The 24,614-nt window shown below is 38.3% G+C and overlaps 1 protein-coding gene across 1 annotated transcript in view; it reads right to left on the bottom strand.

Annotated features, from left to right (window-relative positions):
* The window catches only part of LOC139761338 (proton-coupled folate transporter-like), a 50,153-nt gene extending 28,214 nt beyond the window's left edge, over window positions 1-21,939 (bottom strand). The window contains exons 1-5 of the mRNA XM_071685406.1: window positions 21,645-21,939; window positions 17,540-17,653; window positions 14,202-14,412; window positions 10,176-10,324; window positions 9,411-9,607 (exon numbers count right to left, since the gene is read on the bottom strand). Of these exons, the coding sequence (XP_071541507.1) occupies window positions 9,411-9,607; window positions 10,176-10,324; window positions 14,202-14,412; window positions 17,540-17,641 (659 nt within the window). The 5' untranslated portion in view covers window positions 17,642-17,653; window positions 21,645-21,939. The remainder of the gene's footprint in view (window positions 1-9,410; window positions 9,608-10,175; window positions 10,325-14,201; window positions 14,413-17,539; window positions 17,654-21,644) is intronic.
* Window positions 21,940-24,614: the final 2,675 nt, after the last annotated feature.

The raw sequence follows: 24,614 nt of genomic DNA, 5'->3' as shown, positions 1-24,614 counted from the left end.
AGTCCCCCTTTTCACTTCCAGCAAGGAAAAACAAGCACTCATCAGTTCAACAGATATGATTTACATAGAGCCTTTGTACAGATTACACATGAGCTTCCAGGCATCTACTTCTATTCCCATTATACATTCAGACCGCCAATATTTTTTTCTCCATTTTCCCTGGCAAAGGATGTCTCATACTTGTCATCTTCCTAACATTTATCTAGTGCCACAGCATTTTTAAGTGTCCCTGCATTCTTCTTAGTCAACTGATTTTTCTGAATTCATTTGCTCACATGATGATCATATCCAAGGACAACAACATACTTGCCAACCATGGCAGTTTGGTAATTTCAAGTTTCATTTTCAATTTTAATATCAACATTATCTTTGCTTCCTTCATAAGGTAAGGAAGGAGGGGGCCATAATGCAAGTAAGTGGTTAAAAACAAAGTAAATTCATGCAAATTACAAGCTCAGTGTATAGATGGTATGTGGAACAAAGGTATGGGTCACAATGAGGCTACATATGGGCTGTAGGTAAAGCCTGTTAGGCATAGATTGTGGAAGCCGTTGAAATACCAGTGCCTTGGCCCAAAAAGGGCCAAGGCTTGAGTAAACATTTTTCACTTTAACAATATCAAAGCCTCCTTTTTGACACAGTAATGAAAGAATGCAGTATCAAATCAATACACACACAAAATGACAAAAGTTCTAATTGGAACTTTAAGCTGATATGAAATTTGTTGCATACATTTGCAGCATTTTTCACTTTTGCAAGTAACTTGAGCTTAGCTAGCTTTGTCCCTTATAGTTTTCTCATATGACAAAGATAAGAAACAGCGATGCTATATTATTCGGTATCAACTGATGATTCAGATGTATTAAACAGAATCCATTCAGTGATACTATAATGATATTTTCATAATTTTTTTTGTCTAAAGGCATTCCCCATCTTAAAGGCAAAGTAGCATCAGCAACAAACAAACAAACAAAAAGAAAAAATAATAATGGTTTCACTTGTACAAGTGGAGCATAAAGCTGGCAATTTTAATGCAACAAAACCTGAGCCCACCTCAAAAACCACTTTTTTCTTCACATCATCTGCACAAATTCAGCTCTATGGAAGCCACATCAATACCAACTCCCCCACACTAACACGCACACATACACACCACAAATCCATTAATTTTATGCATGTCTCTCATCCCTGTTGAATACTCTGGTCCCGATACCCCAATGCTTCCTTCATTCTTCTTTCCATCTTCCTCTAAGTCTCTTCCTCATAGATACTACTCCTTACTCTTTCCATCCCTAACATCTAAACCCACTTAGTCAGCCTTTCTTCAATCATCCTCTCTCTCTCTATGTCTAAAGTATTTCAAAACACTTTACACTGCCCTCTCTGTCAGACTAGATGAATATCATGCCTCTACCTGACACTGTCATCACTTAAGTGACCAATCTATTTCACAATTTTTCATCTTCAGACATTAAATTTCCACTGCATTCACCTTCCATCTTTAATTTGCATTCAAGGCCCAAGGCTCACATATATACCATACTGTCAAGACTACTATACCTTCTGACATACCAATACCTTCTGACATACCTAATTTTGCCCTAATCAACAGTGACTTCTCCTTTCATACACTCCTTAATGCATCAAAGACCTTAGACTCTTCTTCCACTCTATAATTCACTTAAGCTGTATTTCCATCCACTGCCATGTCCACTCCCAGGTATCTAAAATAGGGCCATTCCTCTGTTCTACCAATCAAATTACCACTCAACCTATCCTGTCTTGCCCCTTGCTGCACCATATCATTCTACTTTTACATACATTGACTCTAAACTTCCTCTTTTCACACTCATTCTCCCAAACTCTGATACAAACATTTTGAACTTCTTTCTAGTATCAGCCATCAAAGCCTTGTCATCTAAAAACTGCAACTGACTTACCTACCTAGTCACCCCATCCCCAGCATACTGTAAATCCAACCCTAACATGTGCCTTTCTGATCACCCAGTCCACAAACAGATTAAACTGTCAGGAAGAAATCATGTATCCTTGGCAATTTTCACAAGGAACCACTAAACTTTCCTCCTTTCCTTCTCACACACATGCCTTATTCTCATGGCAAAAATTCCTCACTACATTTAGCTTTCCTCCCGCATCACATACTCATTGCAACTTCTGAAAGGCATTTCTGTCCAACCCTATTATATGCTTACTCCAAATCCAAAAATGTCACTCATATTCCTCTCATTCTCCAAGTATTTCTCAAATGAATTTTTCAAAGTAATCATGTGATCCACACATCCTCTACCACTCCTGAAGCCACACTGCTCCCAAGGTATACTTAAAACATTTATACCTCTATAATTCAGACATTCATTTTGTCCTGCAAACCTCAATAAAGAGACACTATGCATGCATATTCCCAAACCTTTGGTACCTCAGCATGTCAGAAAGCCTAACTAAAGAATCACTAACACTTTCACGACCTTTCCACTCCTACCCCTTTGACACACTTTATCTTATGCAAGACTTTGACGACTCATCTATTTTTACCATTAAATCTGCTATGATTCTCACACTCCACATGCTGCCTCAACCCAAACATACCATGTCAACCTCCCTGCCATCTACCACATTTTGCAATCCTTCAAAATACTAATATCATTTCTTTCTCACATCATCTTTGCCTGTTACTGCTTCCTCATTCCCTCTCCTAATGGTGACATCACCCCCATCTGTTCTCTTGTTCTCGTCACACTATTCTCCTATCAAAACTTTTTATTTTCCCTGAAGTTCACTGATACTTTACTTCATCTTTACTTCCCTTCTTTCACAGCTCCTGCACCTTCCTCTTGCCATCCAGCCACTTTCCCTCTGCCTTCTCCTAGATGCTTCCACTGCCCCACATAGCTTGCCATTCATATCAAACATAAGTATCAATTCTGCTCATACAAACACTGTGAGAGTTACAACTCTTTTATAGCTCTCATATACAGTAAACCCCCATTCTAACAGACTTCAATCTCTATGTATTTTTTCTTGATATCATTTTCAAGTTATACTCACTCTTGTGTTATTTGCAGAACTTATATAACTATACTCATTAACATTCTTATCAGTGGCAGACTTCATAATTATAAATATCACCAAGACTAATACTTTAACCATATTAGATGTTAAACTGGCTTGTCTATACTGTTTAAGTAACAATTCGGATCCCCCACTTTGCATATATCTACTATGGTAGGGTTGGTTAATGCTTTGTCTCAGTAGTACTGTAAGAGGGCTTGCAACTGTTTTCTTTCCTCTTATCTTTTTTTTTTTGAAATACTGTTGGGATTCCATTAGGTTCTTCTGATAAGCTGTCTTTCAAGTTATTAACAGCATTTTTATATCTCATTCTGATACATTAATGTTAGCAAGTGCAGCATGTTCATTATAGTCACTAAATGTAATGTTATCCAATTCTTCAATCACTCTTTTACTGACTACAGACTTAAACTGGTTGATCAACACTTGGCCGAGCCTATTAACACATTACTTATTTATACTGGTTGATCAACACTTGGCCGAGTCTATTAACACATTACTTAAAAAGGGTTAATTTCTTGATTTCTTGGCCTTTTCTTTGTTCATCCATGCTTTGAACAAATTTCTCTCCGTTTAGTCTTTGAGTCTTTGTTCCTTTCTTCTAATTGCTCAACTCTATCCCTGCATGCTGCAATTCCTAGTTTCTACTTCTGCTCTTTTATTATCTATCCACTGTATTAAGAGTGTAGGTATGTTTCTCTTGGTTTTTACATCCTCTTTTGTAAGGCACCATTTTGTGATCAACTGATTTATATACAGGTCATAAACAGGTGTGTTATTCTTTACAATGTTGCTTTGGAGAATTTTTCCAACATGTGTTACTGACAGTACTGTTTACTTCATTCTACTTTGTTAGAGTAGAAATTGAAACTGTTTGTATTGCTTCTGTCTTCACTCATTTCTCTCTTACTGTCTTTGTCAAACTTTACTTTATGGTTTGACACTTGGGTAATGTGATCATCTGACATGCTCAATTTAGTAACCGTAACGTCAGTGATAAGGGCAATGTCATGTGTACACATTTGATAAATGATGTGATCATTTCTTCTTAGCTGGTGCATAACTTGCATTAGACAGATTTCTTTACATATGACTGTTAGTTTAATAAGTTGTTATCCTTCATCAACCAATGCCTTGTTATCAAGCTTGAATTTTTCATTTATCAATTTATTATACTTTGTCGCTGTCTCCCACATTAGTGAGGTAGCGCAAGGAAACAGACGAAAGAATGGCCCAACCCACCCACATACACATGTATATACATACACATCGCATGTTTACCAAATGGCATCCTAGCTTCGTCTCTTCATTGTATATCAACTGACTGTTATATTTCTCTCTTGTGTCTCCCCTGATGATGTGATTATTACATGAAAGTGCACCCGGGAACTTATCAGTGTTTCATTTTCCCCAAGGACTCTTAGGAATATACTTGATCACGCGCAAAATTGTGATCCTTTCCAACAGACATATACATATATACACATGTATATAATTCATACTTGCTGCCTTTATTCACTCCTGTTGCCATCCTGCCACACATGAAATGACAACCCCCTATCTCCACACACGTGCACAGAAGTGCTAGGAAAAGACAACAAAGGCCACATTCGTTCACACTCAGTCTCTAACTGTCATGTATAATGCACCGAAACCACAGCTCCCTTTCAGCATCCAGGCCCCACAAAACTTTCCATGGTTTACCCCAGACGCTTCACATACCCTGGTTCAATCCACTGACAGCACGTCGAGCCCAGTATACCACATCATTCCAATTCACTCTATGCCTTGCACGCCTTTCACCCTCCTGCACGTTCAGGCCCCGATCACTCACAATCTTTTTCACTCCATCCTTCCACCTCCAATTTGGTCTCCCACTTCTCCTCGTTCCTGCACCTCTGACACATATATCCTCTTTGATAATCTTTCCTCACTCATTCTCTCCATGTGACCAAACCATTTCAAAACACCCTCTTCTGCTCTATCAACCTTTCATTACTTATTCAGTCAAACCACCTCACACCACATATTGTCCTCAAACATCTCATTTCCAACACATCCACTCTCCTCCACACAACCCTATCTATAGCCCACGCCTCGCAACCATATAACGTTGATGGAACCACTATTTCTTCAAACATACCCATTTTTACTTTCCAAGATAATGTTCTTGCCTTCCACACATTTTTCAACGCTCTCAGAACTTTCGTCTCCTCCCCCACCCTGTGACTCACTTATGCTTTCATGATTCCATCCACTGCCAAATCCACTCCCAGATATCTAAAACACTTCACTTCCTCTAGTTTTTCTCCATTCAAACTTACCTCCCAATTGACTTGTCCCTCAACACTACTGTACCTAATCACCTTGCTCTTAGTCACATTAACTCTCATCTTCCTTCTTCCACACACTTTACCAAACTCAGTCACTAGCTTCTGCAGTTTCTCACCCGAATCAGCCACCAGTGCTGATTCATCATCGAACAACAACTGACTCATTTCCCAAGCCCTCTCATCCACAACAGACTCCATACTTGCCCCTCTCTCCAAAACTCTTGCATTCACCTCCCTAACAGCCCCATCCATAAACAAATTAAACAACCATTGAGACATCATGCACCCCTGCCACAAACCGACATTCACTGAGAACCAATCACTTTCCTTTCTTCCTAATTGTACACATGCCTTACATCCTCGACAAATACTTTTCGCTGCTTCCAGCAACTTGCCTCTCACACCATATACTCTTAATACCTTCCACAGAGCATCTCTATCAACTTTATCATATGCCTTCTACAGATCCATAAATGCTACATACAAATCCATTTGTTTTCTAAGTATTTCTCAAAGCAAACACCTGATCCACACATCCTCTACCACTTCTGAAACCACACTTCTCTTCCCCAATCTGATGTTCTGTACATGCCTTCACCTCTCAATCAATACCCTCCCATATAATTTCCCAGGAATACTCAAGAAAGAAACTTATACCTCTGTAATATGAACACTCACCTTTATCCCTTTTGCCTTTGTACAATGGCACTATACATGCATTCTGCCAATCCCTCAGGCACTTCACCATGAGCCATACATACATACATACATTGAATATCCACACCTACCAGTCAACAACACAGTCACCCCCTTTTCTAATAAATTTCACTGCAATACCATCCAAACCCGCCGCTTTGCCGGCTTTCATCTTCCGCTAAGCTTTCACTACCTCCTCTCTGTTTACCAAACCATTCTCCCTGACCCTCTCACTTCGCAAACCACCTCGACCAAAACACCATATATCTGCCACTCTATCATCTAACACATTCAATAAATGTTCAAAATACTCACTCCATCTCCTTCTCACATCACCACAACTTGTCATTACCTCCCCATTAGCCCCCTTCACTGATGTTCCCATTTGTTCTCTTGTCTTACACACTTTATTTACCTCCTTCCAAAACATCTTTTTATTCTCTCTAAAATCTAATGATACTCTCTCCACCCAACTCTGATTTGCCCTTTTTTTACCTCTTGTGCCTTTCTCTTGACCTTCTGCCTCTTTCTTTTATACATCTCCCACTCATTTGCACTATTTCCCTGCAAAAATCGTCCAAATGCCTCTCTCTTCTCTTTCACTAATAATCTTACTTCTTCATTCCACCACTCATTACCCTTTCCAATCTGCCCACCTCCCACGCTTCTCATGCCACAAGCATCTTTTGCGCAAGCCATCACTGCTTCCCTAAATACATCCCATTCCTCCCCCACTCCCCTTACGTCCTTTGCTCTCACCTTTTTCCATTCTGTACTCAGTCACTCCTGGTACTTCCTCACACAAGTCTCCTTCCCAAGCTCACTTACTCTCACCACTCTCTTCACCCCAACATTCTCTCCTTTTCTGTAAACCTCTACAAATCTTCACCCTCACCTCCACAACATAATGATCAGACATCTCTCTAGTTCCACCTCTCAGCACATTAACATCCAAAAGTCTCTTTCACATGCCTATCAATTAAAACATAATCCAATAATGCTCTCTGGCCACCTCTCCTACTTACATATGTATACTTATGTATATCTCTCTTTTTAAACCAGGTATTCCCAATCACCAGTCCTTTATCTGCACACAAATCTACAAGCTTTTCACCATTTCCATTTACAACACTGAACACCCCATGTACACCAATTATTCCCTCAACTGCCACATTACTCATGTTTGCATTCAAGTCACCCATCACTACAACCCGGTCTCGTGCATCAAACTGCTAACATACCGACTCAACTGCTCCCAAAGCACTTGCCTTTCATAATGTTTCTTCTCATGCCAAGTTGCACATGCCCCAATAATCACCCATCCCTCTCCATCCACTTCCAGTTTTACCCATATCAATCTAGAGTTTACTTTCTTACACTCTATCACATACTCCCACAACTCCTGTTTCAGGAGTAAACTACTCCTTCCTTTGCTCTTGAATTTTTATTTGTATTTAAATTCTAGCCCATATTTTTTCATTCAATAAGATTACAATTCAAACAATCAAAATTTCAATTCTTAATGACACATCATTGAACTCTGTTGCTTTTGTTTTGGGTGGTCACTCTGTTACACTGTTAATTGTGTTAACGGCTGGAATGTTTAATTCTAGCAACTCACATTTCTTATGAGATAGCCTCAATCTGTGATTAGCTTCAAACTTATTGTCAACATACTCCACCCAGTTCAATTTTTCCTGTCAGCCCTAAAGGTTTCATGGCCTTCCAAATCTGCTTTGATCTATATTTTCTCATTCATACATGTATCACTTATATTGACAAGTATTGTACTTTTGCCACTCATACTTGCAGAAATAATTGGTCTTGAATTAGCAGCTGTCAGTAATCAAACTATGAATATTCATACATACTACAGTATTTTCCATGGCTTACTTTTTCCATGATCAAATAATTTTCTTATGAGCCTGTTCATTTGTGAGGGAGGAAGGGGGGAAGAGAAAACTGAGGAAGAAATGGAGGGATGAAATGAAATAGGCTTTGAGTTGCCATAGCCAGAGCAATCAGGAGGGTGTGCAGTATACATGGGAATGAACAAATTGGAGCAATGTAGTATAAGTAGGAGATGACATGCCATCGATGGGGTGAACCAGGGAAAACCACAAAATGGTCAGATGACCTTGGTTGTGGATGGTGTGCTCTGGTTCTGCAGCATTATTCATGACAGCTAGAGAGTGCATTTGAATAAGTATAGTCATTGTTTCGTTAAACCCTGGCACTACCTCACTGAGGCAGAAAATGGTGAACAAGGGCAAAAAAGGAATAACAATTAAACCTGCATTAGGTATAAAAACACTCTATATAGGATACAATATGTTCAGGCCATGATCTATGGCCCAAGTACATCTAAAATCAATAAAATACCAAAATTCAACCATTGTTTGGGCCCAAGGATTACTAACTTCTGGCATTTTACATGCATTTTCAGGACCCACAGATTCAGACCTACAAATCCTCTTCACTTACTGACAATCAAACCACATTTCACACTACTAATTCTCTTTTCTTAAACGGCAGCTTATAGTATAAATGTACAAGAAAATTATTCTATTAATTCTAGTATCATTTCTTCTTTCATAATCTGATGGAGTGGATCAGGTACATGAATCCTCTGAGCATCACTGTAAAACAACCTATGCCCAGTGTGCTAAAGTGAAACATGAACATCAACATTTGTATAAGTGCTTCTTCTTTATTACTTTATAAACCAAGGAGATCTGTCACGTGAGATGAACATCTCTATTCTTGCTGCTTCCAAACACAAAATGCTCCCATTACATCATTTCTTTAGCATTTTCATTTGATATTTCCCTAATTTTAATACACTATCTAATTACATTTATCCATATCTTCTGCAGTGTACCTCTTCCCCTTGAAGCTTCCACTATACTGCCAAATGTCCTCTTGAACACCCAATCATGTGCCAGATATTCTTCGTTGCATGTGAACATCAAACTTTCTCTCTCTACACACATTCCCATCATTCCCTCAATACTTCTTTCATCTTTATCTGCTCTTCTTCTTTATACTGCATCATCTATACATTACAATACTCTTAACAGCAACTTTGTACAACAAATTAGTATCTGTAGTTCCAACAAAGACTTCACACAACCCAAATCTAAAATAATTCTAAAAATGAAATGGAAAAGACAAATGACATTCTGACTTAAAACTGAATCAAAGGGTTCTAAGATAAACTACTATACTATCAGGATAGAACTTCTATCTTTTGAAACAAAACTAACACAAGTATCAAATAAGCTCACAGACCTTGGTGGAATGTTTCGGACAAATACAATGATGTAGAAGACAACCGCTGCATGACAAGTCATAATGAGAGTGAAAGTGGTAGCCCTTCCACTAATTTTCTGAACCCATCCTCCTACCATTGGTCCAACAGTCCCACCAAGAAATATCATGCTCTCCAAGATGCCAACACGTACTGTCCTTGTATGGAAACTACTGGCCTGTTGATGTGCAGCAATACATATTCATGAGGAAATAAAAATGGAAAATGAAAAATAAATGAGAAAGTGAAGACTTTTAGGATAATGAATACTCTATCTAATTTTTTTCATACTCAATAACAGTTAAGAGATTAGATATTTTATACACTGATGGAACAGCACCAATTTTATCATTATGAATATAAATACAGCATGAAGAGCAATTAGCTTTGAAAAACAGGAATGATCACTGTAAGGCTTTCTTGAATATCAATATGAACCATAAAAGAACTGGTTACAGGAACCAGTAAATGTAATGTCCAAAAAGTTTCTGTTTTACCAATCCTGTACCTTCACTAATAATCCTATACTTTATCAGCCAACTTACTGCTGGACAGTTAATGCTGCAACTGGGATACTTTTCCTTAATCATGTTTCTTAATGGTATGCAAATCATCAAAAGAGTCAAAGTACATCTGCCTTATCTTAATGCATTCTTATATCAATTTGTACTTTTATTTTCTTCACCTGGAAAAAAACAGCTTCTATGTCATTATGCTCCTTCATACTTCATTTCTCAAAGTCTTACCTGTGTCACATAACTCATACATGTCATTATACATGAGGTGAAGCCACCACATATTCCAGTAAGGAATGATCCCAGCAGGATAAGAGAGACAGGAATCTGGTATTGTTGGACACTCATCACAATGTACAGCAAACTGGCAAACATTGCTCCTGTAAAAAGCAGATATGACATGATTCACAGTACAGATAACTTGCTCAAAACATCTTACCAATGACCTTGAAATTTCTATGCATGTATAACAGAAATCAAGTAACCAATTAAAAAGCATGCTGAATGAGCCTTAAAGGGTCTTTTATATCAGAAATGCCACCAAACAACAACCCTAATTAGAAATTAAGGTAAAACTATACTATTCTCATTTTTTTTTAATATTTCCCAAGTTTATATGGCCCAATGACTATCTAAACATAAATCCTAAGGTTAATGCTCTTACCATAACTCATTAACATACATGTAAAGCTTGATCAAACTATAGATTTTCAAAGGATTCATTCTTTCCTTTTCAATGATATTTTCATCAATATAAACTATTCTTTACACCACAAGACTCCTCAAATAAGGAAGACCTCTGCAACCTGTGTTGCTGTGCACTATCCCACACAAGTTAATCTCTAAAAGAATGTGAAAATGGCTGGAAGAGAGCACCAACTCTATGTCTCACACTCTGAATATCAAGTCTCACATCTTCAAATCCCTAAAACTTCATTGCTCAAGGTATGATTTTTAATTCATATCCTGACTGAGTGAAATAAAACTAAAGCATAAACAGGAAGAATGGTTTGGGAATTTCTTTCAGTTAGTGAGAGGGCAAGAGCTAAGGAAAGGGTAGCACTACTGCTAAAGCAGAAGTTGAAGGAAAGTGTGAATGAGTGTAAGGAAGTGAGCACCACTCTGAAGTGGGTAAAATTGGGAGAGGATTATGAAAGATAGATTATTAGTGCGAATGCACCTCGCCAGGAGGAGGAGGAGGAGGAGGAAGAGAATGTTTGGGGAGTAGCAGAGTTAGTGCATCATAAGTTTTGATGCAAGAGATCAGATATCAGTGAAAGGTAATTCAAATGTGAAAGTGGGTAAAGTGGTAGCTGAGGGTATAATCAGGGGGCATGAGATTTTCAGGAAAGTGAGCAGAAATGGTGAACAACTTATGGAGCTGTGTGATGAAAAAGGGCTGGTGATTGGGAATATCTGATTTAAAAAGAGGGACATACATAAGTCTACATGAGTAAGAAAGATGGTAAAAAAGAATTACCAGATTACATACTAACTGATAGGTATGTGGAAGCAAGACTCTTGGATGTGAATGTGCTAAAAAGGAGCACCTGGCGGATGTCAGATCATTACCTGGTTGAATATTTGTAGTGGTTTTCAGAAAAGAGGAAATGAAATGAATGAGGAGAGGGTGGTGAAAGTAATCACGCTTAGAAAAGAAACAAGTGAAGAAATACCGTGCAAAACTAAAAGCGCAGATGTGAAAGAAATTTGGGGCAATGGCAAGCAAAAGGTGGGAGGTGAGCCAATGAGAAAGAGAAGTGAGCGGTGAGACGACATAGTAAAGTTGCTAGTTAAAGAAAAAAGAGATGTATGGGTGGTACTTACTGATGAGTGTGAGTGACCAGGAGATGTACAAGAGAAAGTGACAGAAAGTCAAGGGGAAGGTGTAAGGGCTGAAAAAAGAGGGCAAATGAGAGATAGGGTGAGTGAGTATCAGCAAGCTTCATGGAGAACAAAACAATCTGGAGGGAAGATGATAGAGTGAGAAAAACAAGATAACACATGAGAACATTGGTGATAGGGATAAATGGGGAAGTGTTAACAAGCAGTGATGAGGTGAAGAGGATATGGAGTATGTTGAAGGAATACTGAAAGCGATTTATGAAAGAGTGGAAGATGCAGGGTGTTTGGGTCAGAGAGGTAAGCAAAGTGAGAGTCACAACAAGTAATTTGGTGAAGATAGAAGAGGCAGTGAAAGCCTTACTTCAGATGAAATGTGGCAAGGTGGCTGGAGTAAATGGTACTGCAGTTAAATTTTTTCAGAAAGGGGGTGACTGTGTTGCTAATTTGTTAGTTAAGATTTTCAATGTGCAGGCAAAGCCAAAAGTTAAGGTGTGAGAGGGCCATCAACTTATAGCGGATATTGTTTCATGCCTAACGGAGGCCCTCGCGAGTGTAATAAGTTAAGTTGTGCATCGACAGTGCTAATCATATGTTTGGCAATAATGAGTCAAAGCCATTACTTTGTGTCTAGCAACCATGAGACTCAAGTATGCCTTCTGTTTCCATATGGGTATTTTTTACAATGTTTGTCCAAAATTATCTAATTTTTGTGCTATCTTATTATGCCCTGGAGAGTTACAATGGAGGAAATTGTAGCAATGATAGCTTTACAAAAAGTAGAGCAAAATTTGAAATATATCACGGCAAACAAGTGTCTCCCAGTGGGGAGTCCAAAGTTTGGTAAGGTGTTTTAAGGAATTACGGATGTCTGTTTTTCCCAACTCCTCCTCCCAGTCTGGAAGGCCAAGATAAACATCTCCTTAGACCAAGAAAGTGATTGCAAGATAATTACAGCATGCTCATCCCTGACAGCACATGAAATCAAGCAAAAGAACCCTAACTTGCTGGAACATGTCTTGCTAGAGTATTCAAAAGTTACTTCATAATGACTTGGGAGTTCGTAGTTTTCATGCCTGAAGTAAACCTCTACAGACTGCCACCAACAAGAATAAACACGTGAAATTTTGCAAAAAATACAGTGTTTGGGACCAAGAAACATGAAAATCATGTTGTGGAGTGATGAGATGACATTTAATGTGACTAGAAACAAAAGAGGAAGAGTGTACAGGACACCTCACTCAGGCCTACATGTGCCACAGTACACAGAAAAAACTAAAACAAACTCTTTCAGCTACTATGGTGTTAGTGATTTGGTAATTTTACTCAAAAAAAAAAAAAAAAAGTAGAGCACTTTCATTTACTTACTGACCATTTACCTGATTCATTTGAAAGTGTAAAGGTAAAAATATTTATTCAAGATGGTGCTGCCTGCCATACTGGTAGGTCTGTTACACAGTGGCTGAATGATAGTGAGCTGAATTATTTCAAGGACAAGACAGGAAGCAGCCCTAACCTAAACCCAACTCAAAACCTGTGGTCCATTGCATACCAAAACTTGATGCAGCAATTAAGCAGCTATGAGGTAATTTATCCCAGGATATTCAAGAATCTTGCTGAAAGCACTCCCAACAGGTTACAGGACTGCATCAAGAGGAAGGGTAATGTAACGAAGTATTATTCATGATGGTAAGCGTTAAAGAATATTTTTTTGGCCACTTAACCATAACTTTTTTCAACTTAATTTTTGGCACAGACTGCATGATCCATAGATCATGGAAAGGTGCCAAGGACTGGTGGAATGTATGTATAGTGCCACTATATAAAGGAAAGGGGGCATAAAGGTAAGTGTTCAGATTACAAAGGTATAAGTTTGTTCAGTGTACCTAGTAAGTTAAATGGGAGAGTGGTGTTATTTGCACCTCCATAACAGATTAAAAAGACATACATTTCTCTTTAAGTTACCCATTTGCTTTACTGCTCTCTCTGCACTAAGTTCTATGTTTCTCATCTCTTCCACTACCCCCAACAGCCTTCAAGGGACCCAATGTCTGTTTCCATTTACATTCAACTGCAATCCCTATTTGCTAGATATGGCCACAAGCTTAACAGATCTTAAAAGTGGCCATGCAGCATACCCTAATAATGAAGACCCTTTCATACAGCTTTAAAAACAGTGGGTTTTCTGACGTGATTATAGGTCTGTTCATGTAAGAAAAATCATGAAAAATGATATCAAACTATAATCAAAAGTTAGTGCTTTAGGCAAACACTAACCCTTCACTATGTGTGGACGGTAAATCCCACTCTGTACTTGTTGAAATTAAGGGAACATAAAGTACAACAAACGAGTAATGAAGGGAACATAAAGTACAACAAACGAGAAATGAAGGGAACATAAAGTACAACACTCACCTACTGGAGGTAACAGCATGGGTATTTTGCGGCCATATGTATCACTCCAGGAGCCTAAGAATTGAGCTGTGACAATCGATGGAAGAGCAAGCATGAAGGTGGATCCCTGTAACCAGTGTGAAGAACCAGTCTGAACTTTGTCAAGTGCCACTTCATTTTCGGGAGCATACAAGTCATCACAAACCTTTTTGCTGAAGTCTTCTAGGCAAACCTGTAATATCAAAATGTTATGTGAGGCATAGTCATGCACAGGTATGATATAATTCAGGCAGAAGTGGGAGACCAAACTGGAGGTGGAAAGATGGAGTGAAGAAGATTTTGAGCAATCTGGGCCTGAACATGCAGGAGGGTGAAAGGCGTGCAAGGAATAGAGTGAATTGGAACGATGTGGTATACATACCGGGGTCGACGTGCGGTCAATGGATTGAACCAGGGCATGTGAAGCATCTGGGGTAAACCATGGAAAGTTTTGTGGGGCCTGGATGTGGAAAGGGAGCTGTGGTTTCAGAGCATTATACATGACAGCTAGAGACTGAGTGTGAACGAATATGGCCTTGGTAGTCTTTTCCTAGCGCTACCTTGCGCAAATGCAGGGGGAGGGGGTTGTCATTTCATGTGTGGCGGGGTGGCGACAGGAATGAATAAAGGCAGCAAGTATGAATTATGTACATGTGTATATATGTATATATCTGTGTATGTATATACATATGCATACGTTGAAATGTATAGGTATGTATATGTGTGTGTGTGGACGTGTATGTATATACATGTGTATGTGGGTGGGTTGGGCCATTCTTTCGTCTGTTTCCTTGCGCTACCTCACTAACGCGGGAGACAGCAACAAAGTATAATAACAAAAATAATAATATATACATTCTTTATTATACTTTGTCACTGTCTCCCACATTAGCGAGGTAGGGCAAGGAAACAGACGATAGAGTGGCGCAACCCACCCACACTGGAAAGGCTGCCAAGAGGCGGCAATGCTAACGTAAGTAGGACTGTATAAAAAGGGACATAAAGAAAGTGTTAGTACAAGGATACTTTCATTCCAATGTAGAAATCGGGAGTGGTGTTTTGCACGAAACAGATCTAACAGACTATACTTTCTCTCTAACGTTACCATTTCATCTGTGAGCTTATGAATAAATCATATGTTTTCATTCTTCCACCCAAAGCTTCAAAGCCCAACCCAAGATCTGTTCCTTTACATTTCAAGCATGCAGTCCATTGCTAATCACTGGCCAAGGCTTAATAGATTAAAAACATGCACATCCCTAATAATCGAATACCCTTTCTACACTTAAAATGGTTTTGAACGTGGATTATAGGTTGTTTCATGAAAAAAACATAACAATGTATCAAACTTAATCAAACGTTATGTTTTACAAACACTAACCCTATAACTGAATAAGTGTGATAAACCCACTTTAAGTGAAATTAAAGGAACCATTAGTAAAACGAAGACGAGTAATTAGTATTACAAAGTCAAATACCGATTATACAGTCCCTAAAGTACAACGGTTACATGCAGGTACAGCTGCATTTGGGTCCAAGTTCACTCCTGGAGCTAAGAATTGAGCTGTGTAATCGATGAAGTGGCAGCATGAAGTATTCCCGTAACATTAAAATCCGTCTGACTTGTCAGTGCAGTTCATTGGAAGCTATCATGCTACAATTTTCTGTCTTCAGGAAACAACCGTAATACCAAATGTTATCATGTGTAGCACAGGTATGATACTTAGAAGTGGAGACAACTGGGTTCCATTATGAGTCAGAGATCTGCGGACATCTGCTCTGCACAGGCAGGTCGGTGACTGGCGTTGGCAAGAATAAGTTATGAATTGGAACGAGTGGTATACATACGGGTCGATGTGCGTTCAATATACTCCGCGACAGGAGCATACAGTGGTAAACCATGAAGTTTTGTGGTTGTTGCAGAAACGCGGACTGTGGTTACACATGTATATACATACACATCCACACACACACATATACATACCTAGATATTTTAATGTATACATATACATACATACATAGACATATACATATATACACATGCACATAATTCATACTTATCCCTAGGGACAGGGGAGACAGAATACTTCCCATGTATTCCCTGCATATTGTAGAAGGTGACTAAAAGGGGAGGGAGCAGGGGGCTGGAAATCCTCCCCTCCCGTTTATGATTTTCCAAAAGAAGGACTAGAGAGGTGGGCCAAGTGAGGATACACCCTCTAAGACCCACTCCTCTGTTCTTAACGCTACCTCGCTAATGCAGGATAAGGCGAATATGTCTGAAAAAAAATATATATATATATATTCATTTATATTCATTATACTTGATCACCATTTCCCGCAACAGGAAACAGACAAAGAATGGCCCATCCACACATATACACATTATATTATTCTTTTTTATCATACTTGATCACAGCAACAGTGACAAAGCACTGAGAACAGTCAATCACCCTTCATCCATTCTCTTCACATTCATGTCACTCAATAATTCTTAATTCTCACATCAATCAAAGCCATCTAAGTAATTATTTTTTCTTATAATTTTCATTCTTATGGTGATCACTCTTCTTAGGTCCATAGCCCCTTTAAAAGGAAATCTATTTACACACTTAATAATCTCTAGAGCAGTGGTTCCAAACCCAGCCCCATGGACCCCTGAGCAGCATGTATGTGTATGATGCACACTTCAAGGACCAAAACTTATATACCTCTGGGCTGTTTTGGTAAAGTAGAACCTTTGTTTGGCAAATAAAGTTTGCTCACAGCTTCATCATTTTGATAAGATTTATCAATACAGAAATAAAAAATAGACAAATCTATTCTAAAATAAAAAACAGTCACCATTAAGAGGATGTACAGAATGCCTTACACTGTAGCCAAAGGGTGCAACAAGAAAAAAGGTTAGGAACCACTGCTTCTATTAGAGGAGACTTGTTCTATAACCATGATTCATTTCCGTACACTAAAATTAACTCCAACAGCACCTGATGCTTTTTGTGTCATGTATGGAACAGCAACATCTGGAATGCCAGACATGATTTTCATTCATTTCAATAAGTGAGAATTCTGATGTTACTAAAGAAAAACAATATTCCTTGTTGTGCATGTTCTTCCCCTTCTTATAACAACTTTCTGCTTTCAAATTAATTTCCCATGCCTCTGTCATCTGTTTCCTATCTGTTAGGCCTATGCAACTACTTTCTTTTTATCCTGATTATATATAAAGCCATAACGATACCATTCTTCATTATACGCCTGCCCATTAAACATGAGACTATATTCTGCTTCCTTAAACAAAAATGTATGTGGATATTTACCTTGCTATATATGAGGTCCTGCAGAGCTGGGTACAGCATAAACACTGACAACATATACAGGAACAATACAGGTTCCACAGTAATCTTGTAGTCATTCGCCATGGTTCAGCCAATCTGGGGAGGCAAACTTCCATGTAATATCAAGTTTATCAATACATCTCTTAACTAGCAGTCTTGATGAAGCTTATATACTACAATGGTCTCCAGTGGACATGTGTGGTAGATCATAAGCAAGATAATAGACAGATGGTTAATCAGTGGAGTACAGATAACACCCCACTACATGAGGACCAACAGACAGGAGCTTATCAAACTAAAAAAAAAAAAAAAGACGTGCATAATCATCAAGCCTGATTACTTAAAGAACACTCTACAGGATCTTTCCACTAGCTGAAAACATAAATGTAACAATGAGTAATGGCCAGAACTGGCACAGCAAAACTATAGTCACATGATGCTAATGTCTTTGTATACTGAGTTATTTTGATTTGGGATGACAATGTAGTATCTAAAGAACAGAATATGAATGGCAAAACATGTGAAGCATCAAATTTCATCCAATGATATCACATTCATGGTGAGGGTTATGAAGATGGGAATATAAAAGTGTAATTAATATAAAAGAAGGTAAAACTCTAGTAAAAACTCAACATAACCAATGAAAACCTCACCTAACCTCTCCTTGCACCTGAGATTCATCTCAATTTTGATTTTAGATAAAAAGTTAAAATTGAACTTTTCTCATGCTCTTCACACTCCAGGAGTCACCAGTTTAGTGGTGTTCTTAGTGGAGTGCTATAGCTTGTTATTCCTTGAATCCACTAGGTCATGGTGTGCCACAAAATCATAGCCTTTGATGGGTTGTTGAGCCTTGGCTGTGTGGAAACCCACTGGCCTCTTCGGTCTGGAGTCACATGGAAAAGACTTCAGGAGCCGAATTGATACAATTGTTGTCTGAAGAAAGTCAACTGTATGACTGCCTTGCCTCAGGTGATCCCCTAGTTCAAAAGGGGACAGCAGGGGACAGTCAAGTCTGGTCATGAAAAAGGGCCTTAAGAGTGAATATGGACCTACTAGGGAGTGCAGGCATCACTGACTGTTGAATACCTAATGAAGGTGAAGTTTCTTTCCTTAAGGTTGAAGTTGGTATGTCTGGGTTGAAAACTGCAGGTTCTGACCTCATCTATGCTGGTTGACTGTGTGAACATGGTGAGGTTAGGCAATCTATGAAAGATGGGTCTTCTCAAGGAGAAGTCAAGTCAACTGCTTAATGTGGTAACAATAACAGTAACTTAACTGATGTCATCACCCAATACTACACTTTCTATCTTGGGGCTGGTTGTTGGTTATATAATTTGGTAAGAGGGGTCTTGGACTGTTGTTATGAACTGAGTGCTGAGAATGTCAATGTGAAATTATAAGGAAACTTTTTTTTTCATTGTGCACGTTCCTATCTAACAAGTACCTACCAAAAGATTTTGGCAAAAATAGTAAGACTAGCACACTGTGTTCACTGCATATCTCATAAATAGTTTCCTGTTCTCAGTTTATCTGGGACTGACTCAAGCCATGCTTCCAATCCTCTTTTAAATGCTTCTGTGGTCATGCCATATATGCGTTTTATCTATCCTGGTACTGCATTAAGTAATCATACCATCTTTGCAGGGAACTCATATGTTTTCACCTCATGATGCTTTAGCAGGTTGAAAGAAATTATCCCAGCTTTATATTTCTGTATCTTCCTTTCAGCAAAGCTTTCCAATTCAAAACACTATTTTTAATGCCCTCTCTTTTTATACATATATATTATCATATATGTCTTTCTAGACAGTAGAACTTAAGCTTTTTCAGTGCCTTTTGGTAATTCATACACTTTGGTCCTTCAGTTTTGCCTGCAAAGTGTTCGTGTATCCTTTCTAATTTGTCAGAGAAAAGCTGAACACTGTATTTAATATTGCAATTTCAGTTGTCTACAGCTGACAGTGCCTCCAAACAGTTTCCAAAGGGTTAAATGATCTTTTGCTGGTCCAAAATTTACTTGCTCTACAATTGCTATATTTTCTCAACAGTAAACTATGAAGGTACAAAAGTGTTTTACAATGTGTAAAGTTGTTTGATTTGATTTCTGTTAGGACTGCATTCATAAGTTTGTATTTCTGTAGAAATTAATCATCCCTTCCCAGTTTATGGTGAGGTTGGTTCTGTGTTGTTTTCAATTTTCTTAAGCTTAATAGTAATAAAAACTTCAAATTCAAATTTTCATAGCAATAAAAAATCATTCTGTAAAACTTTCCTTGCTCAACCTTCTCTGCCTCTTTTCTCCCTTTAAATAACTGCTAAAATACATCATTAAATATGAAATAAATTGACAGGGAGGAGGGCTATGAAGATCAAGGAAGATGAAAGGTTGATTAATGTAACAGCAGGTGAAACTCTACTAGATATCATGAGGACTTATGAAAACCTCTCCTGACTTCACCTAATGGGTGGAGACATAATTCAATTTTCAATAGCAAAGATGAATCATGCAAATAATACTGATGTTTGTTGCATCTGCCCACATGGTAAAGAATATGCAATGGAATGTATTCATGCACATCAAAGCAAATGCAAATGAGTGAATATAACAATCACACATTTCTCAAGTAACACTCAAAATAAGGTAAATCTTGGTTGCTAAGGGAGGTATGGTGAGTTTACTAATAAGTCATTAGTTCAATTATGTACGAAAATTAGATATGAATATAAAGTGAACTTGCTCTGCAATAGTTGTGTGGCTTCAAAAAGAATAACAATTGCAGAAATTGATTTGGAACATTACATTTTATTCTACAGTATTAAAGAAAGAAATAATATTAAGCATGTTATAATATCAGGGAAAACAGGAGCCAAGCCAATGAATATTATGTAAAAAAAAAAATCAAAATCCTTACCAAACCTTCCCTATCAGTCAAGTTTTATAACAACATCAATGGATTAGTATTTGTGATTACTATTTGTGTGTTACAGGGAGAGAGTCTTACACTCATGTTGCCCAATCTCTTTACTTCCTGTACATGAACTATCTTTACTTTTATGTATATATATGCACACACGTATGCTAGGCTATGCCAGGGACATTTTAATGACTAGCCCATAGGGAAGAAATGTGATCTGCTGTTGGGAACAACATAGAATGGCTGCTTTTCGATAGAGTGGATGGTGGCACCAACAGTCTCTTGATCATTCAGCTGACATTCATCAGTACTTGCTATGAAGATCAATCAAAGGTATGACTGGTATATTTCAACGTGAATATTCAAAAGTAAGATAAATCCGAGCTGAAAGAGAAGTTTGATTAAGTTTTCATGTAAAAGAGTTTCAACTAATATGTAAATCATTTCTAAACTTTCCCCTACCTCTAACACCTTATTCAATACCATAGAATATAAGACAAAGCTCCAAATATGGCTCTGAAAATTTTATTCTATTTTCAAAACCACTACAATTTCAAACAACACTTTCAAAAGTCCTTTGCTGGGTTTCATATCTAGACAAACTGGTAAACTAATAGCTTTGTAAAAGTTTTTCTGAATTGTTTTGCCTTAAGAGTTTTTCCCACACTTTTATCCTTTTGCATAAACAACTTCACGTTTTCCGTGATCTTCATAGCCCTCACCACTCTAAATGTACTAGAGTAACATAGAAATTAAATCCAATTCATTTCATCCATACAAATTTCTAATTTCTACCATCCTTTGCCCTTGAAATCATTAAAGACGTATATTAATATATGAATGAGGAAGTTCAAGGATCGTAAACAATTACCAGGTACATGAAAATCCTAAATATGGCTCATTCATATGGCAACCTATAAGAGTGTACATGAAATATACTTTACCAACACACCAGTTTTGGACAATTTATAACATTATCTATCCATCATCAAGCAGGACAACTTACCATCAAGCAAAAAAAAAAAAAAATCAATCCGTTCCCGTTCGTCCCACGACACACAACTTCCCCCCCCCCCCCCCATTTACCACAATGAACCAAAAAAACCTACAATAATCAAACTTTACTGGCAATTGTGCAATATACCCCTCATATAAATAGCTTCTCTCACCTTAAGAATCACTGCGGGAATAAATGTTTTAAATTTTTTTTTTTCGAGAGCATGGGAGACGTGGTGGTGATGGTCTGGGCCGCTGGTGATACACGATCATGTGACGACAAAAAAGTCTATAAACTAACTGATCATCTCACTCTTTCTCCTCCTCAGGTCCCGAGTGGTGGCTGCTGCTGCTCTCTCGCTCTCTCTCATGGCGGATGTATATATATATATATTAAATGTCATCCGTGTCTTACGGTCACATGGGAGGAAGGTGAGATTGGCCCACCTGGGCCCGGGGGTTGTGCGTAGTGACAATTTGTTTTTATTTACTTTTTTTTCTTCCTCTGTCTTGAATCCGCGAACGGATGCCTGGCTGGCTCCACCTCCTGCATCCACGAACGCTGCTACTCTCCTGTATGGTTCCTGGACTCATAACTATGCTTAAATCTTACTAAATCAGATCTTATTTATAAAAGGAAGCGCTATTTTTTTTAATTTCGTTCTACCGATTCGCATCACTGCTAAAATCCGCGAAAGGATGGATGGATGGATGGCTCGACCTGCTTCCACGAACACTGCTACTCTCCTGTTTGGTTCCTGGACTTACAACTATACCTAAATCTTACTTACTTAGATATTACTTCTAAAAGGTGCTATTGTTTTAATTTCGTTCTACCGATTAACATCTCTGCTAGAATTGTCATACAGTTGATATCCAATTATGACTCGATATATTTTGTTTTTAATTACTTTCTAATATTTGTTCTACATGCGTGTGTCATTGCTATTATATCTAATTTCATTCTAACAGTTGAATTTCATGTCCTAGCCTAGCACGTTATCATACCTTGAAAGACGTCGTTGAGTAATTGCATTTCTTTATATAACCATTAACGCAAAGTTTGATGATAATAATAACACGAATTTAGTCACCAGCAGGAGCTGGATAAAGGGAGATGCTTTAAGATTTATCATCTATGCAATATTTTCCACAGTCCAGAGCAGTTTAGAGTTCTTAACAATTACACATATAATGGCATCAGTTGCCAGAGACGCTGTTACAGGTCAGTAGTAATTAAAATGCTACAAATATGCCAGGAAATACAGTACGTTATCTTTAGTTAAACGGAGCTATGGGTGTATTTCATATTCTGTTTTATAGGCGCAGTAATTCTACCAATGTGTATCGCTGAAATCATATCTTTAGATTCGCTGTACATAAAACTGTATTTCAGTTTGCATTTTGCCCTTGAAGCAAAATTAAGGTTTTACCGTCTCATATGTTTTACTAACAGTGGTTTCCATTCAGGGATTAAACCCCTCTCCACTCTGACCAGTTTGTCTCTTCCCCTTGATCAATATCATACCCTTACTTTTATCCATAACATAATTTTCCCTGACTCATACATCAGCTTCTCACACGAGTCTGTCATTCAAAAACAGCATCTCACTCACTCACTTCTCACTCCCAGCATATAGTAGATCTGCCCCTTTCTCATACACTTTCATACCTTCCTCCCTCATCACCTTATTTACCAGATTAAACAGCCATGGTGATATGACACACCTTTAACGCAGACCCATCTTCGGCTGGAACCACTCCTCCTCCTTACCTTCGCGCACACTACCCAAACGCTTTGGACAGAAACCATCATTGCTTCTACTCCAAAAAAACCCAGCTCTAACAGTCCTTATCATACGCTTTTTTTTTTTTCAGATCCCTCAATGAGAGGAATTACATTTTTCTGCCATTAATATTTTCTTTCAGACAACCCCATCGTGGGCCAATCAGGCCTCCTGTTCTCTGTCTCTCTCTCATAACTCATGTAAACTTTGTCAGTGCCAAAGCTTAGTCTACATATCTTCTACCACTGCTGACATCACAGTGTTCCTCCCATACAATCAGATACCCTACTAGGGTCCATACATGTAGGGAGTGTCGTAGTCAACCCTTATACTTAGGCACTGTTGGCTACAGACTAATGCTGGCAGTCTATATACAGTCGACTAGGGTGCATTAGAGAGAGAGAGAGAGAGAGAGAGAGAGAGAGAGAGAGAGAGAGAGAGAGAGAGAGAGAGAGAGAGAGAGAGAGAGAGAGAGAGAGAGAGAGAGATTTAGCTTAATACTTAGGTTGCTCTGGATGAAGTCAAAGGACGCAAATATAATATCATCCTTTCCCTTGCCACACAGTCTGTGCTTACGTCGAAGCTTTCCCGTAAAAAAGAACTAAGAAAGAGGGTTCTATGTGATCCATAAAATCCGTCACGTTCTTTGGATTTCTACGTCTATCGCCAGAGACCCAAACAAATCATCTATCACAGACTGTTGTCTGGAAATTCCCATTCATGTTGTGGTGGGGTATATCTGGTGGCATTTCATCCTTGAGGCTAATAAGCTAAGGCTAAATGAGATTCCGCTGTTTCTGTAAGTACGAAGCCTTTTATTTCTACGAGATACCCATCAGATTGGTCTAAATTCTCGACATGTTTGCGATGCCCTCAACCTAAAAAAGAGTTCTGTACATGAGTATATCTTCTATGCAAAATTCCCCTGGCTTCCTGCGATGTTTAATGAACAAGGTAGGGCGTTAGAGCAGTAACTTAAATGAAGTGCAAGCTATGGTCAAAGCCTTACTAACGTCGGTAAAGATTAAAGCTGTGGGATTTAACGCGGTACACAAAGGATTTTCTGATGCTACTTTAGGGATCAAGGAGGATCTAAACGTTTATAAGACAAAGGAGAATCAAATATTACAGCGTTGAAGTGCAAGCTATGGCCGAAGTCTTACTAAAGTCGGTAAAGATTAAAGCTGTGGGATTTAACTCGGTACATAAAGGATTTTCTGATGCTAGTTTAGGGATCAAGGAGGATCTAAACGTTTATAAAACAAAGGAGAATCAAATATTACAGCGCTGAAGTGCAAGCTATGGCCGAAGCCTTACTAAAGTCGGTAAAGATTAAAGTTTTGGGATTTAACTCGG

The sequence above is a fragment of the Panulirus ornatus genome, chromosome 40 (assembly GCF_036320965.1).
Source record: "Panulirus ornatus isolate Po-2019 chromosome 40, ASM3632096v1, whole genome shotgun sequence".
NCBI classification, from domain to species: domain Eukaryota; kingdom Metazoa; phylum Arthropoda; class Malacostraca; order Decapoda; family Palinuridae; genus Panulirus; species Panulirus ornatus.
This window is presented reverse-complemented; position numbering and strand designations above follow the sequence as displayed.